Source organism: Rhinolophus sinicus, linkage group LG11, assembly GCF_036562045.2.
Source record: "Rhinolophus sinicus isolate RSC01 linkage group LG11, ASM3656204v1, whole genome shotgun sequence".
NCBI classification, from domain to species: Eukaryota; Metazoa; Chordata; class Mammalia; order Chiroptera; family Rhinolophidae; genus Rhinolophus; species Rhinolophus sinicus.
Window position 1 is genome coordinate 53,926,684 of NC_133760.1, and position 12,134 is coordinate 53,938,817.

Genomic DNA, 12,134 nt, shown 5'->3' on the forward strand with positions numbered 1-12,134 from the left:
CGCCCCCTGCTCTCTGCCTCAAGGAGCTGGCATCTTGGGCTGAAGGCAGGGCAGAGTGGGGGCCTGGGGGCCACATGCTCCCTCCCCTGCCCCAGGCTCCAGAAGCTTCCCTCACCACCCATCATGTGCCTTTGGAGTCCCCATGGCCAGTCCAGGGTAGCCAAACCCCTAACTATGGCCCGTCTGAACTTCCAGTTAATTCTTTTAAGATGTTCTCCAGACAGTCCATCTGGTGAGGGTGGGTCTAGGAGATCCCCCGCCTGAATATGAGTGGGACTCTTTGATGCTTCACCCCTCAGAGGCTTGAGGATGTGGAGACCTGGTAGTCAGTGCTGCTGGGAGCAGGACTGGCAACCTTGGGGTCGGGGTGTGTGAGGCCTCCCAGGCTGGGAGAGCTTGGGGAGGGGGCTCTTGGGTTAAGTCAGATGTCTGAGAGGGAAGATTCTGGGAGGCAGGGAGAGAACACTGAGGGACAGTGTGGGAAAGCTGGCCTCAGCTCTTCCTAGTCTGGCTTGGGAGAAAGAGTGGCATGGCTGCTGCCACCTGGTCTGGATAGCGAGCCTGCCTCTGCCTGACTGTCGAGGGCCAGAACCTGAAAGGTGAGCCTGTGCAGGGCTAGGTGTGACACCTTTGTGCATGTCCCTGTGTACAGGTAGGCACAGCTATGGCTGGGTTAGGTCTTCTGTGTATCTTCGTAGGCGTGTGGGAGGGCTGCCTAGGCCTGGGGAGAGGGGCCTGCAGGAGCAAGGGGTGGGAGTGTCTGGTGTCTCCCCTCTGGGGGTCAAGGGGCCTGAATATGGATGGCTGATATCCGTGGGCCAGTGCCATGGACTGAGGCCATGGTGTGTGTGAGTTGTGTGTGTGTGTGGGGGAAGGGGGTGTGGCAAGACAGAACTGGGCTTCATACCCCTAGGCAGGGGTCTGTATCGCTGGTGGGGAGTAATACTTCTGGGCATTACTGCATGGTGCCCTGGACTCAGAGCCAGCCAAGAGGTCCCTGTGCTGCATACGGAGCCGTAGTACCCAGGTTGAGGGGTGATCGGTGACTCTGTCCACTTGGCTGAGGGATGGGCCTTCTGATGGAAACTTTTTGGCCTCCCCCTTATTCTGCTTGGCTTCTTCTCTGGAGCCCCAACGGAGATGTCACTTGCTCCCACCCTGAAGGTCGTGGCCTGCCCTCCCCGGCTCCAGACTCTGGTTGGACAGCATCCCCTCACCCACCTTCCCCACCTGTCCAGGTCCTGTCTCTGGGTGCGGACGTGCTGCCGGAGTACAAGCTGCAGGCCCCACGGATCCACCGTTGGACCATCCTGCACTACAGCCCCTTCAAGGCCGTGTGGGACTGGCTCATCCTGCTGCTGGTCATCTACACGGCCGTCTTCACACCCTATTCGGCGGCCTTCCTCCTGAAGGAGACGGAGGAGGGCCCCGCGGCCCCCGACTGCGGCTACGCCTGCCAGCCGCTGGCCGTGGTGGATCTCATCGTGGACATCATGTTCATCGTGGACATTCTCATCAACTTCCGCACCACCTACGTGAACGCCAACGAGGAGGTGGTCAGCCACCCTGGCCGCATCGCCGTCCACTACTTCAAGGGCTGGTTCCTCATCGACATGGTGGCCGCCATCCCTTTTGACCTGCTCATCTTTGGCTCTGGCTCGGAGGAGGTGGGTTGGTATGGAGGCCGAGGGAGGGGAGGAGAGCGGAGGCCAGGAGGGCGTGGGGGGAAGGAGAGAAGGTGGGAGGTGGTGGGTGAGAGGAGGGCTGCAGGGACCCGGGGCTGCCTCAGCTAACCCATGCCACGCCTGTCTCCATCCGCGCTATTCCCCAAGCCATTCCCTGGGTGGAGAGGTCCAGAAGGGGCACTTTTTTCTCATTTGTTTATCCAAAGAGGCCATTGTCTTCTAATTCATACAACAGTGTCCTGGAAGCTAGTGGGACCTGGGGCCAGGCACCTTAGAGTCCCACTTTCCTCATTCTCACCACGGAGACCATGCACCCTTTGTCACAAAGGTAGCGCAAAGATTAACCAGACTCTCTGCTGGGCTCAGCATGTGGGCGGTGCTTCCATTATTAGGAGGAGGCTCTGGGAGGAAGTCTTTGGGGACCTTTCCTCTGATGCCCCCTGAAGGCTGCAGTGCCCCCATACGGAGTGTCTCCTCCCACCCCAGCTCATCGGGCTGCTGAAGACGGCACGGCTGCTGCGGCTGGTGCGCGTGGCACGGAAGCTGGACCGCTACTCAGAGTACGGGGCAGCCGTGCTCTTCCTGCTCATGTGCACCTTCGCGCTCATCGCGCACTGGCTGGCCTGCATCTGGTACGCCATCGGCAACATGGAGCAGCCGCACATGGACTCCCGCATCGGCTGGCTGCACAACCTGGGAGACCAGATCGGCAAGCCCTACAACAGCAGTGGCCTGGGCGGCCCCTCCATCAAGGACAAGTATGTCACGGCGCTCTACTTCACCTTCAGCAGCCTCACCAGCGTGGGCTTCGGCAACGTCTCCCCCAACACCAACTCGGAGAAGATCTTCTCCATCTGCGTCATGCTCATCGGCTGTGAGTATGCCCTGGGAGTGGGTGGAGGGCAGTGGGGAGAGCCCCGGATGGAGGAGAGGGAGGATGCTGGAGGGGCCAAGTGGGGCCCTGGCACTTAGAGACTCCAGGGCCACCATCATGGCGTGTTTGGGGGTTGGGACACCAGGGTAGGGGCACGGGAAGAGCCCAAGGGCGTGCGTTTGTGCCTCTTGTATGTGTGTGCTCACACAGAGACGCGACTGTGGGTCCCTCTGATGCTGATGGCCCCACTCACCCCCGCCCCCAGCCCTTATGTACGCCAGCATCTTCGGCAACGTGTCGGCCATCATCCAGCGGCTGTACTCGGGCACGGCCCGCTACCACACACAGATGCTGCGGGTTCGCGAGTTCATCCGCTTCCATCAGATCCCCAACCCACTGCGCCAGCGCCTCGAGGAGTACTTCCAGCACGCCTGGTCCTACACCAACGGCATCGACATGAATGCGGTGAGGCCACCTGCTGCCCAGAGGCTGGCGGTGGGCTGGAGGGAGCGCGGTGGCGGTGGGGACACCTCTTGGTGCAGTGAGCATGTCTCACACTCTGTGGTTCAGGTGGTCACAGTGCTTAGAGGGACCCTGAAAGGTACATCACCCTCCTTTTGCCTGTGGAGCTCCTTTACTGGGAGAAGTCTCACTTCGGGCAGGTGGTGACCAGGCTGTTTCGTGCAGGCCATCGTGGTTAATCGTTACGACAGCCCCTCCAGGAACTAGTCTCTACCCCTTACACATAAGGAAATGGGGGCTTAGGGCAGTGAGGCAGCCTCCCCACACGAGTGCCAGCTAGAAGGAAGGGGTAGAGGCGGAATGGGCCTCCAGGTCTTCCCCCCACACTGGGTCCTGATGCCCCTCCTTGGGTCTCTGGGTGGGGCTGTGGTGGTGTCGTGCTGAGCCGCCTGCCCCCAGGTGCTGAAGGGCTTTCCGGAGTGCCTGCAGGCCGACATCTGCTTGCATCTGAACCGCTCGCTGCTGCAGCACTGCAAGCCCTTCCGAGGGGCCACCAAGGGCTGCCTGCGGGCCCTGGCCATGAAATTCAAGACGACACACGCCCCGCCAGGCGACACGTTGGTGCACGCAGGGGACCTGCTCACTGCCCTCTACTTCATCTCCCGGGGCTCCATCGAGATCTTGCGGGGTGACGTCGTGGTGGCCATCCTGGGTATGGTGGGGACTCGGTGCTGGGCTGGAAGTGCCTGCCGAGGCCTGGAGAGATCCGAACCCTCTGAGTAGACACTGGGGTGGTGGTGGTGCTGTGGACCTGGGACTGCCTGCAGGGACCTTGGGCTCCTTTAATTCACCCCAGCTCAGGCCCTCCAAGGGACAGTAGAGAGGAACCCCACAGAGGGGGCCGGGGCGGGGGGCTGCTGAACTCTGGGGGTTTCCCAGACTCTGCTTGCCTACGGGATCTCCCCACAGGCTGTGACACCCTGGCTTCCTTAAAGCGGCACCAAATCCAGATGCTGTAAGTTGGGCAGTAGAGGAGGTTAGGGATCTGGTTTTACTAAGTTCCTGCAGCTTCATGCTACACAACCGAGCCCAGCCTGCACTGCCTGCAAAGCAGAGGCAGTCTGCCCCTTTTCCCCCCACCCCTTCCTTTCACCCTGCCTGTACACCTGGGCAGGTGTGCCTGGGCAGGGGGCCTCCTGCCCTCTCCTTGTCCTATCCTTGTCGCGGTGGGCCACTTTAGATTTTTATTTCTCAGTTCATTACACACACACTCTCACTCCACAAACACCCTGAAACACAACTAAAACCAGTTTCTTACACAACGCTCAGCCTTCCTACGTGTTTTCTGTTCTGTGCGGCGCTAAGCGATGCAATCCTATTTTCTTTCAGTCAGCAAAATGCCAGTATTGATTCACTACTGTGTTCCGATCTGTAGTTTGAAGAACACTGTTTATGAGGGTACAGTGATTGGCCAGGGAGTGTCTGGGACCTGGGTTTCAGGGTGGGGGGAGAAGTAGAGTTGGAATCTAAGGAAGCCTGGGCCGTGGGCAGTGCGGGGCGTCTGGCGGGTCCTGCGGGCCAGTTCCAGTTGATGGGAGACACCGAGAGCCAAGGTTCCTGGCCCTTTACCTTCAGGCACTGCTGGCTGCGCTGCACACGTCCTGCCTTCGGGAGCCAAGGGAGGATGGGGCTGGCTGATGTGTCCAGGGCTCTGGGGGCGTGGTGGGGGGTAAGAGCGGGGGAAGAGGCACCTGCTGCCTTCGCTGCCGCCCTTGAGCTGAGCTCCTTCTTGTGGACTCCAGGGAAGAACGACATTTTCGGAGAGCCTCTGAACCTGTATGCCAGGCCTGGCAAGTCCAACGGAGATGTGCGGGCCCTCACCTATTGCGACCTGCACAAGATCCATCGGGACGACCTGCTGGAGGTGCTGGACATGTACCCCGAGTTCTCAGACCACTTCTGGTCCAGCCTGGAGATCACCTTCAACCTGCGAGACGTGAGTGGGCTGCCCACGCCGGCTGTACCCTGGGTGGCTGCCACTTCACTGTGTGGCCTTCTCTCGGGCCTACGTCCCCGCCTGTCAGATGGCGTACAGTCAGACCAGGATGTGCTAATCCCAGCCTCACCCCTTGACCTGGGCCAGAGGTCACATCTGTGTGGGAGCGCTTTCCCAGAGCAGGGGCTCCCCTCCGCACTGTCTCTAAGTTAATGAGCGGATTGAGGCCTGCCAGGCAGGGCAGGTGGCGTGGAAGGGCCCTGACGCCTCCCTTGGTTCCAGACCAACATGATTCCCGGCTCTCCCGGCAGCACGGAGCTGGAGGGTGGCTTCAACCAGCAACGCAAGCGCAAGTTGTCCTTTCGCAGGCGCACCGACAAGGGTGAGGCGGGAGGACAGGAGGGGACAGGAGGGGATGGGGGTCCAGGGGAGGCGGGAGGAGGGCAGAGCGCACAGGGTCGGGCTGTGTCTGCTCTACCCAAGCTCCACAGACATTCCCACCCTACCTTCCGTGTTCCTCACTCCTCACCCCAACTGTCCAAACGCAGCCCGTCCTTACAGGCCCACTTGAACTGTCACCTCCTCCCGGAAGCCTTCTTCCATCCTTCAGGGCAGGGGTGTGCCTGACCTTTTTTGGTCTTTACAGGGCTGGCCTCTGGGTGAGCACTGACTTGAAGTGATGAGGGGAGAAGAGACAGGACAAAGGAGGGCTAGGGGACCAGGGATAGGGGCCGAGGGTTCCCAGAGAGCCCCATCCCACAGTGCCACTGGCTGCCCATGTGTGGGCAGCCAGTGATTGGAAAAAACCCAGACTCGTTCCCCCAGAGTTCTCGGTCTGCTTGAGAGTGGGGAACAGATACAAGTAACAACTGGGACACACCAGGGTGTCCTACCACAGCTGTCACCCAGGCCTGCCCTGGTCCCCTTCCCTTGGCTCTGTGCCTCCTGCCCTCTCTGAGGCCCCGTTCTCTGTTTCCCACAGACCCGGAACAGCCAGGGGAGGTGTCCGCCTTGGGGCCGGGCCGGGCGGGGACAGGGCCGAGTAGCCGGGGCCGGCCAGGGGGGCCGTGGGGGGAGAGCCTGTCCAGTGGCCCCTCCAGCCCTGAGAGCAGTGATGATGAGGGCCCAGGTCGCAGCTCCAGCCCCCTCCGCCTGGTGCCCTTCTCCAGCCCCAGGCCCCCCGGAGAGCCACCGGGTGGGGAACCCTTGACCGAGGACTGTGAGAAGAGCAGCGACACTTGTAACCCACTGTCAGGTAGGGCAGGGGCCACTGGGTGGGCAGGGCTTGGCATCTGTCCTGGTCTCCCTCAACCCAGCTCTCTGGCTCCAGGCGCCTTCTCAGGAGTGTCCAACATCTTCAGCTTCTGGGGAGACAGTCGGGGCCGCCAGTACCAGGAGCTGCCTCGCTGCCCTGCCCCCACCCCAAGCCTCCTCAACATCCCTCTTTCCAGCCCTGGCCGGAGGTCCCGGGGCGATGTGGAGAGCAGGCTGGATGCCCTCCAGAGGCAGCTTAACAGGTGAGGGTGCCCCTGGGGTCCAGCCTAGCCCCCAGCCGTGTGTGTGTGTGTGTGTGTGGGGGGGTGTCTGTAGATTATGGGGTGTGGGAATATTGCAGTGTGATCTCTGGCTCCGGGCAGCATGGTAGGGGGAAGGGAGAGCGTTTTGTCTGGGCCTGTCCGTGTGTACAGCCGCGTGACTCTCTCCTTCCTTTTAGAGCTACACTAGCAGTTGCCACACCTGGGATGAAGAGTGGGTCTGGGGTTGACCAGCTGGCCCGTCCATAGGGTGGTCCCCAAAGTCAGTTTCTGGTGCCTCCACTTCGCCAAGACCCAGGGCCTGCTTCTCCTTCTTGCCCCAGGCTGGAGACCCGGCTCAGTGCAGACATGGCCACCATCCTGCAGCTGCTACAGAGGCAGATGACACTGGTTCCACCCGCCTACAGTGCTGTGACCACCCCAGGGCCCGGCCCCACTTCCACCTGTCCTCTGCTGCCCGTCAGCCCCATCCCCACCCTCACGCTGGACTCGTTTTCTCAGGTAAGTGCCAAAGCTCCCTTCGAGCCCATGGCAACCAGTCCTGCCTTTTCTGAGTCAATTCCACCCCAAACCTGCTTTGCTGCCCTTTCTGCTCAGCTGTGGGTCCCAGCCTCCTCCCAGACTGTACTCCTGAAGGAGGTCTGCCTCAGGAACTATGGGCAAAGCACAAGGCAGGGTAGCCCCCAAACCAAAGCCGCCTGCTGGGTGAAGGAACCAGGTGGCTGAGTGGCGTGGGCTCCCCTAGTGTCACCTGAACAGCCAGATCTGCTCATGGCACCTGTCATGGCCACGTGTGGTTTCTGAGGAGGGGACTGATGGAGCCCAAGGCCTGGTGGGGAGTGCTGCATGCCAGTGCACTCTTGGGACAGGGTTCCAGGTCCCTGGTGTGACTGGTGCCCCCAGGCCTGACTATTGCCAGCCAGTGGCCCTCATGCTGGCCACCTTACCTTGTAGGGTTGTCCCGAGGGCTTTGGCGAGGCCCCAGGGTAGCACTTCTGGCCCATATCTTTCCCCACCTGTGGCAGATGGGCCTCTGTTACCCTTTGTCCTTTCCCGAGAGGACTGCTGACAGGACAGCTGTGTCTGGGCCCCAAGAAGGGGGCTCCTCTGGCTACCAGAGGCGGCCTGGGATCTGCTCCACCTTCCTCTGGCGTCTGCTCCCCCTCCCATATGCTGCCGGCTCCTGTTTGCAGACACAGGGCCCACGTCAGCAAATGTGCCAGTCTCCCTTCACAGCCTCCCCCGCAGACCTCACAGCAGACTCGTCAGCACCCGCAAACCCCCTCCGTCAGTCCTGGCATACTCCCTGGCCTTCCCAGGCCTGGCCGCCAGCCTGCCTCTGCTCGGTCCCTGAATTCTTTCTGGAGTGGAGGAAGGAACCTTATTTCTTTCTGTCCCAACTCAGGGCCTCTTATTCTGGGTTGGTTTTGGATTCAGCTGCCATGTTCCCTGGGGAAAGAAGCAGCTATGGCCTCAAGGTTTCCCCGTGTCAGGCGAAAGCTGCCCAGCTGCCAGCTTCCTCATTTCCTTCTTGCCCACCGAGAGGACATGTCTCTATTTCCATTCTCAGTGCCTCCCTTTCTGGTCCGTGTCCTGCTCTGTCTTCCTTGGCCCTTCAACGTGTCGCCTCCAGCCACTTTCTGTCCTCCTGTCCTCTGTCACCGGATTCTCCTGACCCTCTCTGTCCTCTGACCCTCCTCTCTATCCACTTGACTGTCCCTCGATCTCCTCCCTCCCCCTCCACAAGCTCCTTGCTTCTTATACTCTCTGTTCTTTGCAGGTTTCCCAGTTCATGGTGTGTGAGGAGCTGCCCCCAGGGGCCCCAGAACTCCCCCAAGATGGCCCCACTCGACGCCTCTCCCTGCCAGGCCAGCTGGGCGCCCTCACCTCCCAGCCCTTGCACAGACACGGCTCAGACCCAGGGAGTTAGTGGGGCTGCCCATTGTGGACACATGGCTTACCCAGGGTTCAGCGCACTGCCTGGGCCCCTCCCCTCAGAGGCCCTGCCCGGGAGGCCCTGGCCGAGAAGCGGAGAGGAACTCAAAGGCACAGCCCCTCGCCAGCCCTTGGGACCATCTCCTCCTGCAGTCCCGTGGGCCCCAGTGGGAGGGACAAGGGCAGGGCCGGGCAGTGGCTGGGGGTCTGTGGTCCCCCCACTGTCCTGGGGGCAGTAGCTGGTCTAACTGCCCGGAGGCACCCGGCCCTGGGCCTTCGGCACCTCAAGGACTTTTCTGCTATTTACTGCTCTTATTGTTAAAGATAATAATTAAGGATCATATGAATAATTAATGAGATGCTGATGACTATGAATAATAAATAATTATCCTGAGGAGACTCAGTGGTATGGGAGGGTGTGGCATCAGCGCGCTGTGTCCTGTGTTCACACTCCCCCGTGTACTCGTGCACTGGCCTCTCCGCATTCATCCACGCACAGGGCCTGCAGGGGCTGCCCCGACGTCTGAGTGTGCGGTGTGTGTGCGTGGTGGACGGAGCTCCTTGCGGGCTGACACAGGTCACCGCCAAGGCTTCCCGTCTCCGGGGGGCTCTGGATTCAGGATAGCAAAGGACCATCTGGACTGTTTTGAATGTAGAGGCAGTCGGAATGGGATGCTGGCCCGGGTCTAGCCCTTCCAGGTTGTGTTGCTTTGCTGGCTGCCATACAGGCCCCCAAAGATGGCCCCACCCTGACCACCAATGCAGCCAAGCTCTTGTCCCCTTACACCGTTCCTTAACTCAGCCCACGCTGACCCTAACCTGGGGCTGTGCTTGGCCTACGTCTTGGCCCCTACCCCCAAACCCTCGCCTTGGCCTTATTTTGACCTTAACACAGACTCACATGGACCCTATATCATTGGGCCCTCGGCACACCGGTTTTCCTGGCCCTGCCCAGAGCTTCCCCGGTGTCTGCCTGCAGATGGGCCCCACCTTGATCACTTGATCACCTGTGCTCCTTGATCACAGAGGAGGTGCCTAAAGAGGGGGGAAGTTTCAGGTGGTTCATTCCCATTATTGGGGAAACAAGTCAGAAAAAATGTCTCAGGTCCAGTGAAGGCTGGTGCACGTGTGTGGGCTGCTAGTCTCGCGAGGATACGCAGACTTCCCCACGAGCGCCGTTCAGTGGTCGCAGCAGGGCAGCGGCGGGAGGAGCAGACAGGCAGTGGCCGGCTGTGCTGGTGGCCAAGGGTGCTGCCAGAGGCCTCTGGGGATCTCTTTAATCCCACATCCGCTGTCCACTTGAGGTGAATTTGTTAACCTCGCTTTAAAGTCAAACGTGGCCATGCTCAGTGCCCGGGCCTGGGAGGGGACGGGTGTGGGGAGGAGAGATCGGGGTCTCAGCAGCCTGGAGAGGTCTCACTGTGCCTAGGGCGAGTGGGAGAGAGGGAAAGAAGCTCCCCTGTCCAGGGGGTTCTGCACTAGGGCCCTGGCTCCCCTCCCAGAGGGTGTGACCAGGGAGAAGCCTGCGAGGGAGTGGGGGGACAGGGCCTGGAAGATGAGCATGGAGCACAGAGCCAGGAGAAGGATGAAACCCTAGGGTCAGAGGTGAGAGGGACGACAGAGAGGTGGGCCAGGCAGAAAGGGTAGCTGTACCTGATAGGAGCTTGTGAGCCCGGGAGGAGGGGTGTCTCAGGGCCTCAGGAAGAGAGAAGAGAAGGTGGGACCCCTCTGGAGCCACTCCATATCCCAGGACAGGTGCCTGGTCAGACTAACGGGCCTGGAGGCAGAGTCTGACCAGGCACCTGTCAGCTCTGCGAGGGTAGGACTGTGTGATTCTGCGAGGCCTAGAGCAGTGCCTGGCACTGAATGTGCCCGGTGCTCCTGAGTGAATAAATGAATGAATGAATGAATGTAACAGAGACCCTCGGGCTGGACAGGCAGGGCTGGGGAAGGCCTCACGTGGCTGGTGGGAGAAGGGGGCCATCTCCCCTTGCCCTGGGGCGCCTGGCCACCATGTTTTCCTTTGTGTTTGTCCTCATGCCTGCACCAGGCCTGCTGCCTGCTTTCCTGTGACCTGGGCTCCTGGAGCTCTAAGCAGTTGGTGGTGGGGCGGTGGTGCAGGCTTCTCCTCTCCTGCAGGACTGGGTACCCAACTGTGGGGGGCTGCTGGCCAGAGCTGAGGGTTCTACCACACCAAGAGGGCCGCAGGGGTGGGGCGGGAGCTGGAGGGGTTGTGGCAGGTGAGGAAATTGCTGCACGAGGTTGTCAGCGCCCAGGAAGGCAGGTAGCAGAGCCTCGAGCTGGAGCACGGTCAGGGGTGGGAGGCTGCAGCTGAAGGGGCAGGACCAGGTTGCCTGCCTCACCTCCACCTTTGCACCATGGGTCCAGAAGCTGAGTGAGTTCCTAGAGGTGCGTCCCTGCCTTGTGACTCAGCCACTGCCCAAGGTCCAGGTGCAAGCTCGCCTCCGCACCTGTCCTCACCTGGACTCCTGCCCCTGCTTGGCTACAGTGGCAGCTCTCACATTTCATTGACAAATAGGAGGAATTGATACTGAGCACATCCTTTGTGGCCAGCATTATTCCCACTGCCTGAAACCAAAGCCCAGGGCTGCCCCTGAGGCCCATAGCTCCTGAGAGCAGAGCTGGAGTGAACCGGGCAGTCTGAGCCACCGCCTGCTGGCTTAACCCTCTGGCACACGGCCTCCCTTGCTCTAGGGACAGTGACTAGGAGACCTTTGTGTGTGTCTGGGATTTCTAGAACCTTCTTTCTCCTGCAGACTTGTACCTTCTGCTCCTTTGCCTGGAGCATCCTTAGCTTGGTGAATTCCTACTGGTCCTCAGGGGACTCATCTAGGAAAGGCTGGGAGTCCTGCTGTGTGACCGCCCCACCCTCTGTTCTCCCCATCTCTTGCTCAGTACCCTAGGCTGCTGGATCTGGGGGGCTCATTGCCTCTGTGTCCCTGTCTCTGTACCCCCAGTGCCTAGTACAGCAGCCCCTCCAGAGCAGGCACTCAGCAACTTACTAAATGAACACCTCTGGATACTGGTAGAGATTAGCAATAAAATCCTTCACACCAAAAGGGCCCGCATGCTTGGGAGGGCTGTGTCTTTCTGTGCAGCCAGGCTTAGGGTGTGAGGGCTGAGGAGGGGTCTCTGGGCTTCTGGCACTCCCCGGATCTTATCTGCTGATAGGCAGGCATGGGGTCTGATATTCCAGGGGTAACACCAAAGGACCCCAGCTCTTTACATCCACCTGGTTCCGGCTTCCCTGTTCTCGTAAAGCAGACTTGGTCCTTCCTGGTCCAGAGAAATGCTTCCATTCTTCAAGTCCCAGCTCAGATGTCACCTCCTGCAGGAGGACTTCTCCAGGCTTCTCAGTTGACCTACACCTCCTGTAGCACTCAGCTCAGACCCTTGCTAGGGCCCCCACCCCTCCCATCCCTTCCTCTGTCCTCTGAAAGGGGACTGCCTGAGCAGTGACCATCTTTGCATCTGCCCGAGACGTCTGTTGTGGAGTCTGGAGATGTAAGCATGTCTCCTCCAGTCTCCAGTTCCCAGCTGCCCCCTGTGTGGCTACTTATTTGTCCTTTGACAGCCTAGGCTGAGAGGAAGTTCCTCCCAGGGCTTTTCTGTTCTACCTTCAGGTG

General features: G+C 60.4%; 1 protein-coding gene across 4 annotated transcripts in view; it reads left to right on the forward strand.

The window, feature by feature from the left end:
• Positions 1-8,886, forward strand: part of KCNH2 (potassium voltage-gated channel subfamily H member 2) — a 31,286-nt gene extending 22,400 nt beyond the window's left edge. For 3 of the 4 annotated variants that reach the window (XM_074315133.1, XM_019712830.2, XM_019712831.2), the window contains exons 6-15: positions 1,239-1,667; positions 2,172-2,559; positions 2,825-3,024; positions 3,481-3,733; positions 4,824-5,017; positions 5,300-5,399; positions 6,000-6,272; positions 6,348-6,534; positions 6,876-7,053; positions 8,333-8,627. In XM_074315133.1, the coding sequence (XP_074171234.1) occupies positions 1,239-1,667; positions 2,172-2,559; positions 2,825-3,024; positions 3,481-3,733; positions 4,824-5,017; positions 5,300-5,399; positions 6,000-6,272; positions 6,348-6,534; positions 6,876-7,053; positions 8,333-8,482 (2,352 nt within the window). In that variant the 3' untranslated portion in view covers positions 8,483-8,627. Of the gene's footprint in view, positions 1-1,238; positions 1,668-2,171; positions 2,560-2,824; positions 3,025-3,480; positions 3,734-4,823; positions 5,018-5,299; positions 5,400-5,999; positions 6,273-6,347; positions 6,535-6,875; positions 7,054-8,332 lie in introns of all 4 variants that reach the window. The other variant, XM_019712832.2, reaches the window with a different exon arrangement.
• Positions 8,887-12,134: the final 3,248 nt, after the last annotated feature.